Source organism: Perissodus microlepis, chromosome 1 (genome assembly GCF_051167445.1).
Source record: "Perissodus microlepis isolate ML-2025 ecotype Zambia chromosome 1, ASM5116744v1, whole genome shotgun sequence".
Lineage (NCBI taxonomy): Eukaryota > Metazoa > Chordata > Actinopteri > Cichliformes > Cichlidae > Perissodus > Perissodus microlepis.
In genome coordinates, this window is record NC_140461.1 from 7,376,923 (window position 1) to 7,399,370 (window position 22,448).

The 22,448-nt window shown below is 39.7% G+C and overlaps 1 protein-coding gene across 1 annotated transcript; it reads left to right on the top strand.

Moving 5' to 3' along the window:
• Positions 1 to 740: 740 nt before the first annotated feature.
• sv2ba (synaptic vesicle glycoprotein 2Ba) lies at positions 741 to 20,316 on the top strand. Its single transcript, XM_084928388.1, has 13 exons — positions 741 to 885; positions 4,667 to 5,395; positions 9,564 to 9,744; positions 11,431 to 11,582; positions 12,916 to 13,049; positions 13,538 to 13,627; positions 14,815 to 14,928; positions 15,059 to 15,147; positions 15,281 to 15,445; positions 15,539 to 15,672; positions 15,769 to 15,969; positions 16,068 to 16,227; positions 17,503 to 20,316. Exons 2-13 carry the CDS (start codon positions 4,918 to 4,920, stop codon positions 17,684 to 17,686), a joined length of 2,082 nt encoding a protein of 693 aa, XP_084784514.1. The 5' UTR covers positions 741 to 885; positions 4,667 to 4,917; the 3' UTR covers positions 17,687 to 20,316.
• The last annotated feature ends 2,132 nt before the right edge of the window (positions 20,317 to 22,448 follow it).

The window sequence follows — 22,448 nt, forward strand, 5'->3', positions numbered from 1 at the left end:
CCGCTCTAGGTGCCACTCAGACACATCCATAATAACCTCTACACTCATCCACACCCAGAGAAATAAAACTGCCAGCCCTTCCTTCCTGCTTCAACGGAAAAGGAATATTTCATCCAGTTTTGCTGATATGCTTATCCAGAGTTTCTCAGGATGGATGAGCAGCCAGCAAAGCGAGCCAATGTCTCATTCAAGGATACTTTGGCATACAGCTGTTCCTCAAAGGAAGCAGCTCTTCTGCTTCTGGGACAAAAGGGAGTGTCCCTGACTGGGGTTGCTATAGATAGTCATTATCCTAACATGGCGTAGGCAGTGAAAACCACTTGGTGTGGTGATTAGATGTAAACTAAAATGTGCACCTCTTGGAACTTTCTTCATGTAAATTACTGAAACCACATTCAGGTACCCATGACAACGAGCATCTGCCCTGCTGATGTGTCCTTGAGCCAAAAAGAGAAAAGGAAAACAGAAAATCTGAAGGCTGCTGTTCTGACAGCTGACTATAAACTCTGACCTCTGTTAATACAAATCAGCAATATCCCAAAAATCCTGCAGAGCAACTACACAGTTTGCAGTCAGTGTCAGTTCAGCCTGTTGCTATTTAAACCTTTAGGACTGTACCATTACCTCCCAGAGGGGTGGTGGGGTTAATTCTGGGGAGTTTCCTGTGGGGATGAGCCCTGGTGAGGGAGGGGTAGTGTGTGGTGTGTATGTGTATGCGTGGGGTGGGGGAGTTGTGAGCTTGGACCCTAATCCCTTAGGTTTGGCTACAGCACGGCCTTAGGATAAACTGACATGGAGGCGATCGACATTTGAAAATGCTACTTGGACTTTAGCACATTTTTAAGTTCAGAAGTCATTTTATATATTACAGGAATGCTTTCTCTGGTAAGATAACATTTGTTATTTTTCAATGCTTGCTGCTTTGTGAGATGAACTAGTGAGGAAATAGATAACAATGATGGAAAAGATAGCTGCAGTATGAGTTTGATGTGGTGCAGCAACACAGGCCTGATGATATGCAGCAAATGCTCCTTTATGCTCAGCACTAATTCTGATGTTTATAAAACAGAGAAATTTTAGTCTGAAATTATTTGTGTCAACTGCTTTGTCTTTTACAAAAAGACATAAAGCTGAATGCTTGATGAGATTTTATGCGTTGAGTGGAAAATCTCCAATCTCTTGTCTATCAGACATAGAAATGGGTCAGTTAGCAGACAGTTGTCCCAAGAAATCAAACGGGATTCTCCTTTGACCTCTGGAGATCAGTGCAGAATTGAGATTAAAAGTAACTTGTTTCTGTTATGGTCCAGTTATTCTATCAACAGATGCACGACATTTAGCAGATGTAGTGCAACTGATTTTGTGTTATATCTCAATAGACACGAGTTGCTTAGCGGGATCCTGGTTTTGTAGGCTGATAAGAATTTCAGCCATTTCAATCTGGACTAACAATTTTTAGCGAGCAAGAAAAATGTTTAGATCCTCTCAGAATTGCTTAGCTGTAGGTAAGGCTTTGATCAAACAGCTGTGTTGCAGAAATAGGGGTGGGTGGGGGGTGATCCAGTCACCAAAAGGGGCCAAATTAAAAAATACGATTGTAAAACTGAAGGCTAAAATTTAATTAGAGGACAGTGACTTGTTGCAAACAATTAATAAGCACAACGATGTGGGTTCTAGGGTTGATTTGTGATTTTGTCAATTTCTACATTTCCTCAAATGTAATTAAAACATAGATTAAAAAGCAGAAGGTTGGACCAGCTGGGTATGAAAAAGTGAATGAATAAAGCTCGGCTCCTACAGCTAAACTGGAGCTGCCTGCAGTGGTACTGGTAACTACGGTAACTTAAAAATTAAATATAAGAATTGCAATTGGGAAAAAAAATCAAAACGTAGACCACTGGGCAGCTCTGATGCTCTATCCACTGCATGTGTGTGTGTGTGTGTGTGTGTGTGTGTCTGTAGAGCTATTCTTCCAAAGTCCATTATCGCAGCATTAATATGTAACTCCACACGAGTCTGTGGTTCCATTGCTCTCTGTAGAATGAGCTACAGAGTTTGGCTCAGTCAAAATAATAAATGATCTGAATGGTAAAAGGTCATTTGTGAAATTGAAATAGCTTTCTGTAAATTAGGTGGCAACCTCTCTGCTTCCTGTTAAACCTCAGACTCACATTGATTTTCGTGATTTCAAAGGGGCTCTCTGACTTTTCAACAACGGGACACACTCAGAGAAAGGCAGATTATGACCTATTCAAAAACTGCAGAGGCACAAATGGTGATTTGACATCTGTGTAAGTGTGTATGCAGTGTGAGTTACGGCTGTGAACGCAAACCTGGATCAATAGGTTAGAAAACAAGGGCGGGAGATAGAGGGGAAAGACTAGGCAGCCCAACTGTTATGTAAGCGCCAGCTGTGTGAGAAAAGGAACTGCAGCAGGATGATGAAAGCAACTTCTCTTCCCTCAACATGACTGCGCATCCATCCTAACACATTCCCTCTCATGAACTGTTCATGTATTATTCACACCGCTTGAAGAAATAATAAATAGATGATGGTGATTCTATCACAGTACTCGACTTCTTCTCATTACTTCCGACAGTAGAACTGATTCAAGCGTAGATTTTAACACAGACTTTCAGATTTCAAAAACCTCGCATCTGAAAGCACCAAACAGCCTACATTTCAGTGCATCATTCCAGACTGTGTAATCCATCGCTGCTACCAACCACCTCTGTGACTTTCATGATGAAACAATGATGTGAGGCAACAAGGGCAGAATAAAAAAAACCTGCTGTTGTAATCTGGATTAATTTACAGTATTCGTCATCCTGCTTCCAAACCAGCACAGACCAACCCAAACCAAACCAAGCACTGTCATATGATAGGACTACAAATATTTCTACTTGGATATACAGGGCTAATAACCACCGGATGAAAGTTAGACCATTAACACTTAGGTGGACACAAATGGTCCATTAGGAAAACTGCAGTAAATCAGGATTAAAATGGTTCAAATCACAATAAAAGTTATATGAAAGGATTCAGGTGGAAATACACCACTGCTTTTATACAGTTAGCAAACAGTCTTTCTAACTTGTATCACTTAGTTATTTCAAACAAACTTATCATTCATCTTATTCATTGAAACTATTAAGGATTCTATTAAAACGCATATGTGGAATGTATGGCTGATGAAATTTGAGGACAAATATGCTAAAACCTTTAGGTATAGTTTACTCTGGGGAAACAATCAGTTTGCCATCAAAAAGCAACAGAGGTCAGAGAAACAGAGATTGTGTGGAGATCTGGGTTATTTAGGTGATCTAGGTATTTATTAATTAATCATGTTAAAGACTGTCATTTGCATTAATTAGTGTCAGGCTAAAAAAATCAATTAATATATTCTGTTATTTAAGGTGAACTTTGTGGGTTACCTTTTGAAATGTGTTTTTTAATACTTTAAAAAATATATATAATTAAACAAGATCTTAATAATTATAATACATACAGTTGCAAGTACAGCATTACTTGGTCTGGCGTGGCCAATAACCTATGCTCCTAATGCTAGTTTATGCTAATGTTAACTAATGCAAAAAAGATTCAGTTTTCTAGATTTACTTCTTTACCAGTTTTATGTAATTTCTGCAGTAAAGGTTTAATAGGTTGCTTTACAGTTGCTTTACAGTACTATATACTTCATAAGTAGTACAGATGTGTGTAAGTGTGAATGTGAAGCTGTAGCTGGAGGAGGAATAAAAAGCTAAAATTTGCCTGTGACTATACAGTTAGAGGTTAAATAAAGGTTTGTCTTGTTTAAATGTTTAACTGTGTGACTGAATTGTGTGCTGTGTTTGGTATTCAGCCATTTAGTTATCTGACACAAAGCATTAAAAAAAACCATGACATCATATTTTATCTCTAAACTACAGAGGATAACAGCCTCAGGTTAGCAATTTCTTGATTTTACAAGCATGTGTGTGCTTGGCTTCACTGTGATACTCATTTAATCATGTCAGGAACGGATGCAGCAACAAAAATCCTAAAATTTAATGGAATTTGTGTTTCTCTGTTCGTCGGCATTAGATGCTCTGGCCTCTGGTCACCAGAAAAATCAAGACAGATCTGAATGTGTCATTGCAGCAGTGCTGTGTGATGGATCAAAATGGCGCCAGAGCATTTGCGCGGGGAGACGATGAGATTATCTGCTTGTGTGGAAGGACAAGCAGCCTACAGAGAGGGAGAAAAGCATTACCAAACTTGTTTTTCCTTCCACAAGACACTTTGAAAAATGTAATTTTTGGAAGAAGGATAGGATTTTAGTTCACAAGCAAGTTTTTTTAAAAGTTGGAAAAATAAAAAGGAAATCAACTCAAAATCTGTTTTAATAGATGCAATAAATACAATACAAAGATAAAAACAGGTTTAAAAATCTTTCAAAAATTAACACGTTTAAACAAAGTTTAGCCATTAAATCTTATTCTAGTACTTTCCCCGATACTTTTATAGAATTTTGATGTAAGTTTTATAAAATGATTGTTTGGAAGTCCTTTGAGACATTACCTGTTACCTGCCCAAAGGGCACCGTTGCATAGCAATGGCTTTTCCTCTACAAGTGATGTGAGGCTAACAGACAATATGTAATGTGTGGTGTTCATTGTTTTCCAGGTTCAGCATGCAGCACTTTACGTATCAAGGAAGGTAACAGTCTTTCAGCATACTTGTTGAGGCCTTAAACCTGAGACTTAACTACAGAAGACCTGCAGTTTTCTTCTGACACCAGGAGACTGCAGCTACACGAGAGCAGCTCACGGCTTCTTGGGAGGATTATGCCATTATAGCTGACAACTTGAGCTTCCTCAGCACACGACGGCTCCGAGACAAAGTCACTCCTGCTCTCCTTACATGCAGCAGGAACCATGGATGACCCCTATCACAACAATGTAAACCAGCAGATGACCGAAGGTGGAGATTACACCTACACCCAAGATGGTGGAGGTCAAGACAGCTACCCTTATCAGACGGACTACCCTCCACAGGACGAGGATGCTGCTAGTGATGCCACTGAAGGGGCAGATGAGGATGATCAGATGTATGAGGGGGAGTACCAAGGCATCCCGCACCCCGACGAAATCAAGGAGGCACGACGGGCAGCTCGAGTGGAGGCCAGGAGGAAAGCCCGGATGGCTGCCCAGCAGGAAGAGGAAGAGGAAAGCCTGCCAGAGCAATACGAGACCATCATGGAGGACTGTGGCCATGGACGCTTCCAGTGGATGCTCTTCTTTGTGCTGGGCTTGGCGCTAATGGCTGATGGCGTGGATGGTTTCGTGGTGGGCTTTGTCCTGCCCAGTGCTGAAAAGGACATGTGCATATCTAACGCTGACAAAGGATTACTGGGTGAGTTTAACTGAATTTCAATTAGATTTTATGCAGATCAAGGGTTGTTAAGAGCCAAATCAAATCAACAGTTGGGTCAAGGTAATATAAGTAATGTTGACGTTGTTAAATGAGAAAAATTAAGGTCACAAATGTGAGATATAGTGAATATTAAGTGTATCCGCTCACTTTCTGAGCCACTGATGATTAAGAATTGTTTTTAAAAACTGCAGTAGTTTGCTGACTTGCCTTTTGGGACAGTGTTTCAGGTACAAAATATCTGGACAGTGGATAACACTGATCTTATCCAAATGTCCATCAGTGTGGAATTCAACAACTGCAGCTAAATTTGATCAATGACAACAAATGCTAAGACCTGTTTATCTTTTTTGTACACAGCCATTTTATCTGCATGGCAACCAGAGTATGTTTAAAAATGATTAATCCAGAAAACTTTCAGCATAAAAAAAATCTTGTTCCTTCTTGACAGTTTATCTATATTGTTTAATATGATAATATGATAAATATCCTCATATCGGTTATTAGAGATCACAGTCATGTTCACAGATTTTCAGTTGGTCAGAAAATGTAACTTTTACCCATATGAAAGGCCCGGAGAGGCCTATAATTCATCCAAAAGATGGCATACTCATAGCATTCTGTCCAATAGTTGCCATAATTCTCAACTTCACAAGGCTAAAAAAATATCAAGACATCCCCAAAGTCAGTAGAGTTAAATCTATTTAAAAAAATCAATTCAACAGTTGCTGAAGTATGTCAGTTTGAACAGACTAGTACTGACAAACTACTCCCTCTGCCATTATTCATCATATGGCTAGCATGACAAACATAAATTATATGTAGACACATAAAAACCTGCAAGACTACCTAATTACAGTCATCTGTCGAAGAGTTTCACTCTTTACCCAGGCAGGAGGATCTCATCAGTGAAATGATCTGTTGTTGTGCTTGGCTGGAACAAAATCCCGCATATGCTTGGCTGTTGACGGCACATGGCTGCAGCCCACTGCTTCAGATAAAAATATCCCCCAGTCGGTGGAGCAAATTAGGGGAAAAAGGCTTGGATCTTTCTAGGCAAATGCAAAAATAAAGAACATAATGAACATTGTGTGTCCTAATGGAGTTTGGGTCCACTGTGAGCAACCAGATTAGCTTCACTGAGCCTTGGCAGTGGTCCTCCATGTGTCTGGGAGTTGGCTTGAGGGTGCCAACAGATATATTTTAATTATTTAGTTATGTTTAGAACTGAAATTTGTATGCAGTGTAGACTTATCGGGAGATTTACCTTGAAAACGTCAGTTCCTCACTTTCTGTGCGGACAACTGAACTGCAAATTAAAGCCTTTCACCTTATTTCCCAGACCTCGTGTGTAGCCAGGCGATGTGGCAGATTGCACATCGCTCATTTCATCTTAACAACAGGCTCCTGGGATGAAGCATTGCGAGAGATTGATGAGGAACCCGGTGGTGATTGCATTCGGTGTGTGTTCCCAGGCTAATATAGAGCATGTTGCAGCAGTCAGAGATCCTGGCGGCCTGCGGAGCTGGTGCAGAGCTGTCAGATATGCTTCAGGCCTCTGACAGGCTGCGGTAGCAGGAGGAAGGCCTGGTGAAAATGAAATCACAGCGTCTGTTTGCGCAGAATGGGGGCAGAGAGCTGATCATTGGCTGAGAATATGAAGTAGATCTGCAGAATGATCCTGTCTGATTCATGCTCATGCTCTGTCCACTAGACACACAGGAACAGAAATTATTTTAATCGTAACCTTAGTCTTGGAAAGCAGACAGACTCCCAAAGCTTTTGTTAAACACAGGAGGGTTAGCACACTTACCTTTAATGACAGTTATATTGTTTAATCTGCAGGGTGAAGTGTTCAATAGAGGAAGACACAGTGGTGGACACAAACAAAAGGAACCTACACCTGATTGATGATATCAGAAATTCTGCTCAGATTTAATCTCAACCCAAGCTGCTATACTTGATCCACAGCTACTGCGTACGTAGATAATTTTATGATACCTGCCAGATTGTCTTTGGTGCTTTATGTCTATTACTGAAATGTTTTGGCAGACTGGGAGAAATCACGCTAATCGTTCAAAATGTCAAGGTCTGTGATGCTCAGAATTTGAATCTTCACATGTTTCTAGAGATTTCTGAAAACAGCAGCTTCACTGCCCATTCAGAGCCTTCAGTTCTTATTTTCTTTTTATCTCGCAGATTCAGTAGTTTCTTTTCCATTTAGTTTAGCAGGAAAACTTTGCTAATGTACTCAACAATGTTGAATAACTACTGCCATAACGCATTATACATTTTTCTTAAAACATAAATTCAAGTACTTTCAGTAAAGTTTGAAAAGTATTCAACCATGGAAACAGTCGATTAAGGAAAAATGAACATGCTAATGCTAGTTTTTTTAATTGAGTTTGGTTATCTTAACAACAGTTACGCTTTTAATTGAAGTAACAATGTATATGAGAACTCATTTGTGATAAATGTGTTTTAAAAAGTGAGGCATTTAAACATAGTAAACAACCTAAAGTATCTGAGCCAGAAGCTAACAATTAAAATAACTTCCATCCTTTAGTTTGGTCCCTGTGTGAGATGGCAGCAATGATCAACATTTTCACTTAAAGGCTTTTCAGTGATTTGAAACCATTTTGTAAAATGTTGATAATGTTGGGTCTAATGTTGGGTATTTATAAAAGATGATATTCTCTTAAACAAAGTGACTCCCATGCAGGGAAAGACCCACTTGTTTCACAAGTGCTGACGTTTGCTTCCCAGTTTTCAAGGGACTCATGGATTAGTAAGTTAACAAATATCATAAAATCACAAAGAAAAACTGCACTGATTCATGAAAGTAGGTAGCAAAAATGTGGATCATTCACCTGATTAGAAAAATGCATCGATTTAACAGTTGAAATAGTCACAAATGTGCTATCTGAGGAAGTGGGCTTAATTCATTTTATTTGGAAATTAATTTACACAGCATCTATTCACGTTCAAGAGCATGGGGTCTCTTTTACTATATATTTTGTATCTCTGGCATCTTTTGCAGCTGTATTTTGTTCTGTGCCTGCAGTTGTGATAAAGCACTTCAGCACAGTGCTTTCACTTTTAATACAGGAAGGAAAAGATAAATTCTCCCTTTTCCTCCAGGGACTAAGTGTCTTCACTGTATTCAAGGACACTTTTGCAAGCTTGTTGCTGCCAGGACAGATCCTAGGCCTCCATGTGAGAGATGGGATTTCTAAATGCAAGGCCATCCTGTTAACTTATCCTTGCAGATATCTGAGGCGTACACATTTCCTTAAGCAACTATTTGGCCAGCATATTAGATGGTATGATAGCTTTTACTCTTCTTTCCCCTGTGCAGTCTCGAGTTGAATGGGATATGCAACTTGGCGTGTGGAGCATCAGAGCATTTGGATAGTCTAGTAATCCACGGGGAAGGTGCACACTATGGCTCCACGTGCTGTTAAGCTGCTTAGTTCCTCTGTAGTTATGGCTGTGTAGTAAAAACACAGACTAGGCAGGAAGTATGCATTGTTCTAGTGGTTTAAACAACACGCTGAAGAAGATAGCTGAGGCTGTAGATTTGAGTCCCTAAACAGCTAAGACAGGAGAGCTTGTTTCTCTCCCCAGAGACATTAAAATGAAAAATGGAGTATGCTCTTGTGTGGAGCTGTGGAACAGCTTCAGAACAAGAAGAAATGGCAGGCTGGACCACCTGCCTGCTGCATGCTGACAGATTCCAGACCGGCCTGACTCAGAGTGGGAGTCTGCAGTGATAAAGCATGTAATCAAAGAAACAATAAAATGTCAGAGAAAGCCCAAATAACAGAAAAGGTGACTGGCGCTTGTGAACAAAACTGAAAGCAGGTTTTAAAATATGGAAGGTGAGTGTTGTAGAAGCGAAATGCTCTTCCTGGGAAATTATTGTGACCTTTATTTCTTTTTCTCAAATGTAAGAATGTGTCACACTGAAACACTGTGTGACGATTTCTCTTCTTCCTACTTCATACAAGGGTAAAGGGAGCCCCCTTGTGTTTGACTTGAGTTTTAAAAGTGAAGCATTTGTTTGTGTGTGGACATGTGAATCTGTAAAGCTCACATTTCAAGTTAACCAGGTTCCCAAGTGATTAAATATGTGCGTGTGTATTTGCAGGTCTCCTGGTGTATGTGGCCATGATGGTGGGTGCACTGGTGTGGGGTGGTCTGTGTGATAAAATGGGGAGGAGGAAGTGTCTGATCTACGTCCTGACCATCGACCTGGTCTTCTCCTTCCTGTCCTGCTTCGCTCAGGGCTACGGCTTCTTCCTCTTCTTGAGGTTCTGCTCCGGCTTTGGGTGAGACACTGACTTAGCCAAATTTACATTTACATTACTCAAACAAAGAAAAAAACATCCACAGGCTTTTGTCAGACTGACTGACCTTTTCTATAAATAAGTTAGTAGAAAGAGATTTCAAAATAATACCCCTGACATTTAAAGAAAAAAATGTACCTGGTAGAACTAACATTAAAAAGACTGTGGTCTGTGGTACATTTAGTCAGACTGCTCAGAAGAAAGTAACTGATATGCATGTTAAAAACATTACATGTTCTATTGTATCTAACCTATTATACTTCTTAGTGCTTTAATAATGGAGTGTTTTAATTTGGTGGGCTATATTAGACATTTCAGACTGCTAAATTAGTTTAATTGGTATTCTAAAAGAAAAACTGACCCAGTGTTTGAGTCTAATTGGCGTTTACTGTGTTGGGCAGTTTGACATCAGTTCTTTAGTACTATGCAAGGTCCTCCAACTACATGAGGAAGTGTAAAGCAAAAACTGTTGTTTAAGCCATTTAACAATTGCAGGAGAGAGCCAGGAAGATTACAGTAAAGTAGGGGTCTTGTAGTACCTTCTACTCTGCATGCTATCATGTGCAGCCTGCTGGCACACGCCACGAGAACACACTGTTAACACCACCTCAAAGACTGCATGCTGCACACGAGGTGATTTCTGCTTATTTACTTCAACAGAGCATTTCTTTATTACACTAATTAAAACAAGTAAACAGTGCTGTTTGATTGTTCTTATTTTCAGCTTTATTGCTCAGTTCCTGCTGTTGCCAGCACCTTACGGTGAAGCTATTTGTGCGCACTGATTGATTTTGCAACTTTCAAAGACACATTTATTTTGATAATGGTTCCAGCCAGATCTGCAATATTGATGTTTGAGCTTGTTGTTCAGCAACAAAATACAAGGTCACCGAAATAAACTGTTCTGCTGTCGCTGATTCGCGGTGATAATGAGTCCCACGTTAGTCATTAACACTCACATTTGAAGAAAAACTATGTGCATTTTTCTGGCATGCTAACAGGAGGCTGACTGCACATCCCTGTATGAAAAAATTTGCTACAGTCATAAAAAAGGGAGGAATCTTCTAAAATGCCAATAATCCTTGAAGTCATTTTAAACCTACAGATATGATAATCTGATATTTTTTTTCCACAGTTCAAAAAATGTTTTAATGTCCCACAAAGTATGTAAAAGATCTGAGAAATGGAAACGGCATTGACCAAAACGATCAAATATCCCTGCTGATGCCGTTATTAAACTGTGACCATCGCCAGCACTAAAACTTCCTTATCGCAAGGCTCCAGAATTAAATCAATAATCACCCTCATGAAAGGAACCAAAATCTTGACTTAACTCGTGCCTGTTCAATAAAATGAGCTCTAAAAAAATCTATCAAATATTCTATCAATGCCAGTAATTCTGTCATTATATAACAAAATGTTTTTAATCACGAGTGTTTGAAGCTTGCATCATCATGAGTTTTAGATAAGAATTTTCCAGTTCCAGTTAGGGTATGGCCTTGCATAATTTTTCATTTAAAATGCAAATGTGTGACAAGTTGTCTATAAAGCAAATTTGACAAACATCCAAAGGAATAGGATGTCCTAAAATCTTGACAAAATCACATCAAAATCAAAAACATCTGTGTAAGATTACACTAATTTTGTGTTTTATGATCCCTCCTCCAGAATTGGTGGCTCCATTCCAATTGTGTACACCTACTTTACTGAGTTCCTGCAGATGGATAAACGTGGAGAACATCTGAGCTGGCTCTGCATGTTCTGGATGTTTGGAGGCCTGTACGCCTCCTTCACCGCCTGGGGAATCATCCCTCATTATGGTAACGCACAAACTCTGATAAACAGACAAACACATGTAGAGTATTAAAACATATAAGATGAATAATTGAGACCCCCACAAATGGAGTCTGTAATAACAGTGTTCTCTGTTAGTCTCTCACGGCTGTCAGTTCAAATGCCTCGTGTATTAATGTTTGCAGAAGTTTGCAAATTTAAATGTTTGCCTTCTAAAAATATGACATTTAATAGCGTAGTATAGTGATGATACCCCAATTTTGGTATGTGATAGTTGTGTTAGGAAATCAAATGCAGTATTAGCAATTCGTAATGTGTTTGTAGGGAGAACAGCATTACTATTTCAGTTTTAATCAGTGGCTGAGACCATTACTTGCTGAACAGAAGCTGATGTCTTAATCTTTTCTGCCATATGGGAAGTCACTGCAGTCCAAAATGTCACATTTTTTTGCCTCTTACTCCCATTTGCCCAAAATTCTTGAAATGCTACTGAAGTTAATCTCTTTGCTTAATAATCGTGTTCATAATATTACAATAAAATGCATTTGCGCTATTAAAATGTGTTCATGTGTGACAGTAAAGAGAAATGACAATGACAAAAAAGTAGTTACTGAATGTAATTTCTGGAGGCAATTTATCTGAAGTTCAACAGCAATTTGACACCTCATACACTCGCCTTTTAACTTTTATGTCTATGAACACCATCCTGCCCCACATACCCTTTATTCACAAAAATACTGGGCCATTACACTTAGAGGAGCTGCCACAAAGCCCCTAGTACACGGTTTCTGTGCTGCTGTTTATGCCAGAGGAGGATTTGAACTCTGAAGATCATTGCTTACTATCCATCCTTGATTCTCTATTAGTAAATGTCATCTAATCATGTTTGAGAATGTAGCTCCTGCTCTTGAAAATTGTGTGTAGCCCGCTAACAGGTTTCTGCTCAAAAGAGAAGCCAAGGCCACCACTGGGCACCCCTTGGCTCCTCCCTTGCTTTTTGTTGGAATTTTTCTCATAGTGGGAACATTTTGCTTCTTCTTTTCCTTTCTCAGTCTGCATAATGTGGTGAAATGTATTGAATAGCTCATTAATATGGCTTATCTGGAACTTTATCTAATCAGTTATGTTCTGAATTAATTATTCACAATAAAACCAAACATACCGCCAGCATCCAGTTTGAAAAAGATTCCCAAACAGCCTCACAGTTGGCTGCTTGTAATTGACTTTTGATGACTCAAATGTAAACAACTCAAGAAAAAAAATTGCAACACATTAATTCTGTGATTTCATAATTAAAGCATTCCAGAAAACAAGGTTTGTGGAAATATTAATGTGTTCTTCACTGGGTGGTTTTTGCAGGTTGGGGCTTTGCCATCGGTACACATCTTCAGATGCACAGCTGGAGACTGTTTATCCTGGTGTGTCTCTTTCCTGCACTGGCCGCACTCATCGGACTCGTGTTCATGCCGGAGAGCCCGAGATTCCTCCTGGAGGTCAGATACTGGAACCAGTGTAGCCAGTTTGTAGTAATAATATTGATTGTCAGGATTAAGCATCCAGCTGTGATTGGTTAAGAATGTTGAGTCATCACCACACCAACATCCCACTGCTGTGCAAAGGTAGCGATGAGCTGCTAAGACAGCACCAGAACACCACCCACCCCTGTTTCTCATCCTGGACAATATCAGGGCTTTAACCACATGTGGTATTGTATTTGTATGCTACTGCTGCACCACAAGTTATCACACATTACCCCTTCTAATAAGAGGCAGACCTAATGGGAACATTCATCTGGCTGCAGTGCTGGTGGGAAAGTTTAAGCGCTCAAACCAAAACCCATGATTAAAAGAGTCACTCTTATATATAGTTCACTAAACTTTATAATTTCAACTACACATTGGAAAACCCCGAGAGGTTTCACAGGGTGCTCTTTAAACTTGTTTAAATAGATATTTATATGTTTGTACGTGTGGTTTTTCAGAATGCACGACATGATGAGGCGTGGATGATCCTGCGACAAGTTCATGACACCAACTGGAAAGCCAAGGGGGAGCCAGAGAGAGTTTTCACTGTAAGCCCTCATTTACACTCATGTTTGGCTCAGTCAGTTGACAGAAAAGTTATCTACTTATTAACAAAATAAAATAAATGTAGCTCCAATCTCCCTGCATTTGTGCAGGTGACATCTCTTTGTAATTTATGTAAATACCTTAGAGTTAGTCTTACATCTCTTCGTCCATCTATTCATTGTCTGCTGCATATCTTGGTCCAAGGGCAGCAGTCTAAGCAGAGATTCCCAGACCTCCCTTTCCCTAGCAGCCTCCTCCAATTCTTCTGGTGGGTCACCAAAGGGTTCCCAAGCAAGCTGAGGAACATAATCTCTCCAGCATGTTCTGAGCCTGCCCTGGGGCTTCCTGCTCAGCAGGAACATTTTTGTCCAGTTGCACGTGCCAGCTGGAAAAGCCCAAAATAACTCATCCAGGAAGTGCCTGTGTGGATAGGGTGGCAGTCAGAGGGAGAGGCCTTGGTGAAATGAAGCTGAAGACGGTTCTTGGGCTCTTGATTGTGCAATAAAGTAAAAATCATTGAGGAGAAATCATTTGAAAGAATCAAAAAATAATAATTTATTGAACCAAAGAGTCGACCATTCAGCAACTCCAATGAACTAACATAACAGGACCTACAACTCTAGACACTGGTGGTGATGGACTTGAAGATTTGATTGAGGTTCTCTGTGCAACTAGGATGAGGTGGAGATGGGGGCGAGTCGGGTTGGACAAATGAGAGTCTGAAATTCAGAATAACTGAAAGGAACACATGCATGTAAGAAATTAACTAATTAGACTAGAGTAATGATGAAGATGCTTCATAAGAAAACCAAAAAACCAACATAAATCACAGAGCCCCATCTGTTAACATACTAATGAAATGTTATTCACAAGTCCTGATAATCATTTGTTTTTATTAATTAATCTGGTTAGGAAACTTTGATCAAAATTTCCAATGTTTGTTTGTCTGTGTGCAACAATAATTACCATGAATATCCCTGACAGGTTTGTTTTTTTGTTTGTTTTATTGTTTCAACTCAAGGATCTAACACAAAAACATTTTTTAAAAACTCGATCATATATTAATTTACATGTTTTCTGCTTAAATTAAAGTTTTATTTATTTTTAATGTTTTTTTTATGTCACACTTGTGTCATCTGTAATTTTACATGAAAAAAAAAAATCAAAAAAACTTGATGCCTTTGTCAAGGTAACCAACATCAAGACTCCACAAACTCAGGAGGATGAGTTCATAGAGATCCAGAGTGAGACTGGGACTGCCTTCCAGCGCTGGACTGTCAGAAAAATGACCATGCTGCAACAGGTCTGCAACACTTTACAGTAAAATAAAACAGAATTCAATAAAAATAGACAATTTTTTGCTTTGCTTCTTTTTTAATGCAGACCTTGCATGTCAAGTTTGATTGTCTGTCGGTCTCTTTCTCCTTCCTTAGGTGATGGCCAATATCATGTCTCTATCAGCGCCGGAGCTCCGACTACAAGGCCTCCTTCTGGTTATTGTCTGGTTCTGTTTGGCCTTCAGGTAGATCTACATTGAAAGCTGAGGTCAAAACACACCTGTGCTTTCATCTACAGAAAAAAATTAAAATTTTCTATCTCAGGCGGATCATTTTAGTTTTCTCCACTCATGCTTCCAATCTTTCTGTGTGTATCAGCTATCACGGGCTTGGAGTGTGGTTTCCTGATATGATCAAGTACATGCAGTATGAAGAGTACGAGTCCAAAGTCCGAATATTCCATCGAGAACGTGTGGAGCGTTTCCACTTTAACTTCTCTCTGGTCAACCAGATCCACCGTGAGGGGGAGTACATCCATGACAAGTACATTTCTGTAACACCTAATGTTATAAATTTTTCTCAGTTTCACAGTTTAGTTTGTTTGTGCTACTGCTTCATGTCATTATTTTCATTTAGGTTCGCCAACATTGAAATCAAGTCGGTCAAGTTTGAGAGTTCTCTGTTTGAAAACTGCTACTTTGAGGATATCAAATCCACCAACACCTTCTTTGAGAACTGCACTATTAAAAACACCGTCTTCTATAACACAGGTACCAGACCAGACTGCACTGAAACTGTACAATTAGCTAAAGCAATAGGTTTCTCCTGTAAGCACTTTTTACAGTCTAACCCTCTGTACTCTTCAGATCTCTGGCAGGACAAGTTCAAGAACTGTCGAATGGAAAATGCCACCTTTCTCCACCCGAAGAAAGGCTGCCATCTGAACTTTCAGGAGGAGAATGACATCGTCATCTACATGGTCAGCTTCCTGGGCAGTTTGGCTGTCTTGCCTGGGAACATCATCTCAGCGTTGTTCATGGACAAGATAGGAAGGATCCGCGTAATAGGTGACCTCAGGAGAGAGCAGCACAGGAACGATGAGCTTACGTAGCCAAATATTCAGTCAAATATTTGTCAGTATGTCCTCATTTATTTGTCTTTCTAGGTGGTTCTATGCTGGCGTCATCGGCCTGCACTTTCCTTCTGCTGTTAAGTTTCAGTCAAGGAGCTGTAATATGTTGGCAGTGTCTCTTTTATGGCGTCAGTGTGGCAGCCTGGAATGGACTAGAAGTAATTTCTGTGGAACTCTACCCGTCCTCTAAACGGTAATCTATCCCATTTTTCCGTGTAATATGAGCTCCATTATAGTACAGATAAATTATTATGACTCCTCCAAAAGGGTAGGCCAAACCCACCGTTCAGTAAAGGCTAGAACAACAAATATGCAGCTGCATTTTAACCAAAAATAGCCTGGAATGCACTTCATGCCTTCTTTGTTCAGTAGTGACTCGTTGGTTTTAAATATAGAATTCCCCCCCCCCGCTGGTACTGCAGCTTAGGCATGCATGTCCATTTTATGCTTGGGAGAGGCAAAGTGTAACATCCACATCCAGGTTTTTTGAGTAAACCCGAAGACTTGTTGTTTCAAATGGAGTGAGATATTTACAACATATGAGAACTGTAACTAGTAAAGGCAGGACTTTAATGAGTAACTGAGTAATCACATCTGCCGGGGGAGAAAATGAAAAAATATGCAACCAGGAGCTTGTATGTGAATTTAATGCCTGATATAAAGGGAGTTATTTTGCAGTTGATAACAAAATTATACATATTATATATTGAAAGGTAGCTGTTAGTACACCAATCTTAGCTGTGTTACTGCGGTTTGCTGAGGAATGAAAAACAGTATAACATTACTGCACAGCAACACACTGCAAATGTCAAAGTAGCTTAACTAAACTCAAAATGTGGCACCTGCCCTTAGAAATGATTGAAATAAGGAAAGCATACACCAGTGTGTACCACCGAGATGAAACGTGCCATCGCGCTAATGTGTAAAAATATATAAACCAATACAAAAATGACAAAGTAGCTCAACTAAAACCAGCTATTTCCTGAACAAACTTGTGCATTACTCTTTGTGGCCTGCGCTCATAGCTGGCTCCCTAAATCATTTTATCAGATATCTAAACTCTGACACCCCCTAGTTGCGCAAACCTGACTTGGATATTTCAACATCGGTGACACAATGCTTGGCACATACAGGCGTTTTCGCTGTTCTTTCTGCTGATGCCTCATGTCCTATTGCCTGCATTCTGTTTTGTCTTCTGTGAGGCTCAAGCTTTCAGTTTGGCAGCTTTGTTCTTGGTTCCTAACGTTGCAGGTAGTGCTTCCCACCTCACAGCACCTGTGAGGCATATTTGATGTTTTTTCCTGGCAGACAGAAGTGAACACCTTTGTGCAAAACAATGCCAGCGGAGAACAAATGAACTCAAACGTTAACCTGCATCCATGGCCAATTCGGTTCTCCACACATTCACTTCATCAGTAAATCAGCCAAGTTATGACTCTAACCCTTCTCTGTCTTTCTGACTCTGCAGAGGAACTGCGTTCGGCATCCTGAATGGCATCTGTAAGTTTGCGGCCATCATTGCCAGCTCTATCTTTGCCGCCTTCATCGGCATCACTAAGATCATCCCCATCTTCCTGGCCTTCGCCGCCCTCGTCTGTGGAGGCATGGTGGCTCTTAAACTGCCCGAAACCCGGGAGAAAATCCTCTCCTGAAAAGCCAAACTCCTGCAGCCTCTGGGCCCCAAACGCAATCTAGCTATGGGTGAAGCCGCATATTCTGGGGAAAGTATCAGCTTTTTAAACTGAAACAGAAAGATAATAAAGAAAGGCCACATTGTGCTAGATGTGTGTGTCATGGTTATATGAGTAAAACTATTGAAAACCTGTCTGGTTGCCTATATAAACCTGTGGTTGCTTTCTGTTCTGTCTCTAAGTACCTCAGGCTGCCCAGCGTTTCTGTCACATTGAATAAAAAAAATAGTCTTTGTCTTCCCTCCATCTTTCTCCCAACCTGCGTTTGCACACAGTGTAGTAACATTTGTGTTGTCTGAGGTTCGTGTAAAAGATTAATATGAGATGAAAATGTGTACTTGAAAGGTGTTGTAGTTCTTGTTACCATGTTGTGCTTTGATTTCATTCCCTCTCAGAGAAAGGACTTGTAGTGATAACTTGAAATGAATTAGAATCCTGTTGTATTCACCGCAGAGACTCAGCAGCAATATCACTGCAGGTGTTGATATTCAGAGAAAACACCCATTTCACCCACACAGTCTTTGTTTATTCTGCGGTGTCCTGTGGTGTCTGTAGTCTTCTTTAGTTGTTGCTTGGTTTGTTTTCTGTGGACTTGAATCCAGATTCACCATTTTCAATAATGTAGAAGATTTTTTCTTTTAAATGAAATCCTCTCCCGTCCATTTCTCCCAGCGTATCCAACCAAAACAATTCTCCTCGTCTGTCGTCGTGTCCTCGACTCTGAGACGTTGTGTCTGTCCTCAGTGGTAGAGCTGTGTTTTGCTGGTGATAATGTAGAATCAGAGTCTTGTTTGTCACATCTTGCCATGACAAAGTGTAAGGAACTGTTTAATTTGTTTTTGTCTGTTTTTTTTTTTAAGAATGACTGTGAAAATAGATGTTTTGATATGATGCTCTCATTTTAACATACTGATGAAGAACTGATTTACAGAACTTGTTGCATATTATGTTTCAAGACTTCTAAAGAAGGTGTTACTTTTTTTTTGGCACAACTGAGGTGTGTATGTGCGCGTGGCTGTTATCCACACATCTGTGAATTCACTGAATCACAACAGTCTGAATACCAGTATAGTATTTGTGGTTGTACATATAGACCTGTGTATATTAGTTGTAACATAATAGCTGCATCATGACTTGAATAAAGCTGAGGGCTCATGATATGGTTTCCTGGTTCATGAACACATGAAAAATGTCATACATTTTAAACTTTATGGAATACTGTTAGTACCTGTTTTGAGTTGATTTAGAAGTCACTGACAGATGCATATAAAAGCAATGGAGGTGCTCTTCCTTCTGGGGATTAAAATCTTTTCTATGTGATCCAATGACCCTCTAAGTACAGGTGTGATTGGCTCAAAGACACACCACATCTGATTGTGGTCACCCACTGGTTTGTGGACTTGCATTTTTAATTTTGGAGCCAACAGTGACCATATTTGAAAGACAGGGTTGATTCCAAACCAATAGATAGCTCAGCATAGCCATTGCGTGTCTTTGGATTCTGGGAGAAAGCCAGAAAACCTGGAGAGAATCCACACAAGCAGAGAGAACATGCAATCTACACACAGAAAGGCCCCGGTATGAATTCAAACCCATGACCTTACTGCTGTGAGGTGACAATGCTAACCATGGCAAAATGCTAACCATGGCAAAATAATAAATAAAAACTTGGAGACTTGTGCAAGACATGGACTGGTTCCCATAGTAGAGAAATAATGTAGGTTATGTGCTTGTTTACATATAAAGGAGAGCTAAGATACAACTAAGCAGTCATTCCAGATGTCTATGAAGATGTGTGAACTCAAGTATTTTGGGCTCATTAGCAGCTCCACCCTGAAGTACATTTCCCATTTCCCTCTGTTTGTTTATCCTCATATAATAAGCAGGGAGAATGCATTTTGGTGTGACGCAGACTACAAGACCTTTATACTACAACACCTATAAGGAATAAGAAGCGTATTTAAGGAATAGGTTGGCCAACCATGTCAACTGGAACAGTGATTATGAATCTTTCTGAAAACTAAAAGAATTTCAAACTGCTTTGATTTGAGCTGCAGGTGTTTTCAGTTTGTCAACACTGGGCTCCTTAGTGCTCGTCTTTCCACTGCCTGATCCATCTCAGACTTATGTCCTGCACATCTTCTGCATACAAGCTTCAACGTTTTATAACGAAACAGGATATTTATTTATGTTTTATTCAGACACAATGTGCATTTATCATCATCACACTAAAGGGCTCACTTTTCACTGTTGTCCTGTTGCCAGAGGTTAATCTTAATCCTCAGTAAATACTGAGCTTCATTTTGATTCACCCTGCAGAAGTGTCCCAACTCTAATGTTACATCTCATTTGATTTAGTCACACAAAAACAAAGCAATAATCACAGGGGGGTTGTGTGTCAGCGCTAATAGTCTTATCTTAGTCTTGGCAAGGAAGCAAATAAGCGCATTTCTCAAAATGTTGAGCTTGTCCATTTGATATAATCTGACAATGTACAAAATACCCATAAGAAAACATTTGACAATAGTGTTTTGCTTGACAGATGAAGGTGTGCTTTCAGTGGGAGGTGCACTCTGAATATAAACTGTGACACAGTGATGAATACTGGCAGAACATTTAAAAATCTGTTAAGAGATAAAGAAGAAAGATACAATCAGCATAGCAAAATGTCATTTGAATTTATTTATTTGGTCATGTAAACATGATAAAAAAAATGAAATTATATCTTGCTTATTTTTTAATGTAAGCATTTGTGACCTCTTCATTCGATTGTTTTCTAGCAAATTGTTTTCTCCTTCAGGTACGATGACTGCGAAAGGGAGCGGAAAAAAATAGCTGTTCCCATGTCAGAGCCAGCTGTGTGATTGTGGGGAACTAGTAAAAACATGGCAGCACACAAGTGTGAGCAAGTGCCAGTAGTAGGAGGATGTGTTTACTCTGGCTAAGGTGTGAAAGACACTCTGCTGATGTGTCTACCAGGCTTATCAGAATGTCTCATGGCTGTAGAGGCCAGTGAAATGTTGTCTCTGAAGCTAATATTTAAATTTAATCTCATACTGACTTTTGTGCAATTTGACCTATTTCTACAGCCTGACAGCGTCTTCCTGCTTGGAGAAGAAGTTACCTCAGTCGTGTTGGCCAGCTGGATTCTTTGATGTTCTGTGAACGTCACTTTCTAACAACTAGATGAAATTTACTGTGCACCTCTGGCTGACCCCTCCGGTTCCAGCACTGTTTCACACCTAGGGTGTAAAATGTGCTCCGCTCACATGCCACCTCACCCACTGACACACTCACACACACACACACACACACACACACACACACACACACACACACACAAACACACACGGAATCTAACAAAATAGCTGTTATTGCCGCATGAATTTGGGACACATAGGACTAAAGTGATACTGCTTTTCACAACTTTGTTTTTTGCTATGTTTAACTGCCTCTGTCAACTCCATCAATGCCATTTGTATAATAATGAGACCTCTGAGTTAACCTGTGAGCTCTCTAAACGTATTATAACTAAAGCAGCTGTGGCTCTTGAAGAAAAAACCAGACTGACATTTTTTCGGCACATTAGAGTTCTTCATCCTCAGTCATCATCATCATTTTCTAGTCTCTTTGTAGGACTCATTTACTCCTTTGGCGCCCTTGCATTGCAGCTACATGGGTGTCCACACAGTAGCAAAAAGTGTAAATCTAGGTTTATAATGCCTTGGATGTCCACATGGATAGTTGTAGACACCACAGATAAGTAGTTACTCTTATAATATTAATTTATAGTCCACTTGGGAGGCCTGACTTGCAGTGTAGTGTAGACCATGATTGTGAGACATGCGGCCTGACACCCAGAACCTCCGTTTTGTTTCCTGTGAAGTCTTATTTGATTGCTTTGTTTTTAAAATGAATATATTTAATATGTTTCGCAATTGATCTGCAATTAAGGTAATGCAGTGATTCTTGGAATTTGAAAAAAAGGCTTTTAGCCTTGACCAAATTTAGCAAAATGTTTTTGTTCTGTCACCCAAGTGAATTGTGTGCACTGCCATTGCGATAGCTGATACTCATGTTTCTGCTTATAGAGCAACATCCATTGCATATTCTTGCAGACTGTTTCGAGGAAACCTATTTTAAACTGGAAACTGTAGCAGGCACTGGGATTTGTTTTTAGGTTTGAACATGTCTAACATCTCTACAAACAACAACGACAACAACAAAATTCCCCCCATAACCAAACCTATCCTCTATCAGTCCAATGATATTGTGCAATTTAATCTTTCTTGAAGATATTTGGTGTTTCACATGAAGGAGAAATCACAGTAAGACTAACCTAACCCTGAAATTGTGTATCTGACTATCAAGAGAACCTGAATTATCTAAAACCCTTGAGAGCCATAATAGTCGCGAACTACAGCGTTGTGCACAGTGATATATTTGCTATAAAGTTTTCTTTTACTGTTGCTCCTGAAATGAGTTTCACATCAATGAGATAAAAGTCAAAATAATGTAGTTATGCAAACTATTTTGCTATGCATGCATGTATAATATGTTTGATTTCTACCGTGTTCTACAGTGATTCATCAAATTTCATATGTCTTATCTTTTTTTAAAAATTTTATTTGCTATGTCACTACCAGAATATCCAAACAATGATGTTATAAATGATGTCAAACTAGATTTTAGTCCAAGCAGAGGGAACACCCTGGAGGTCGTG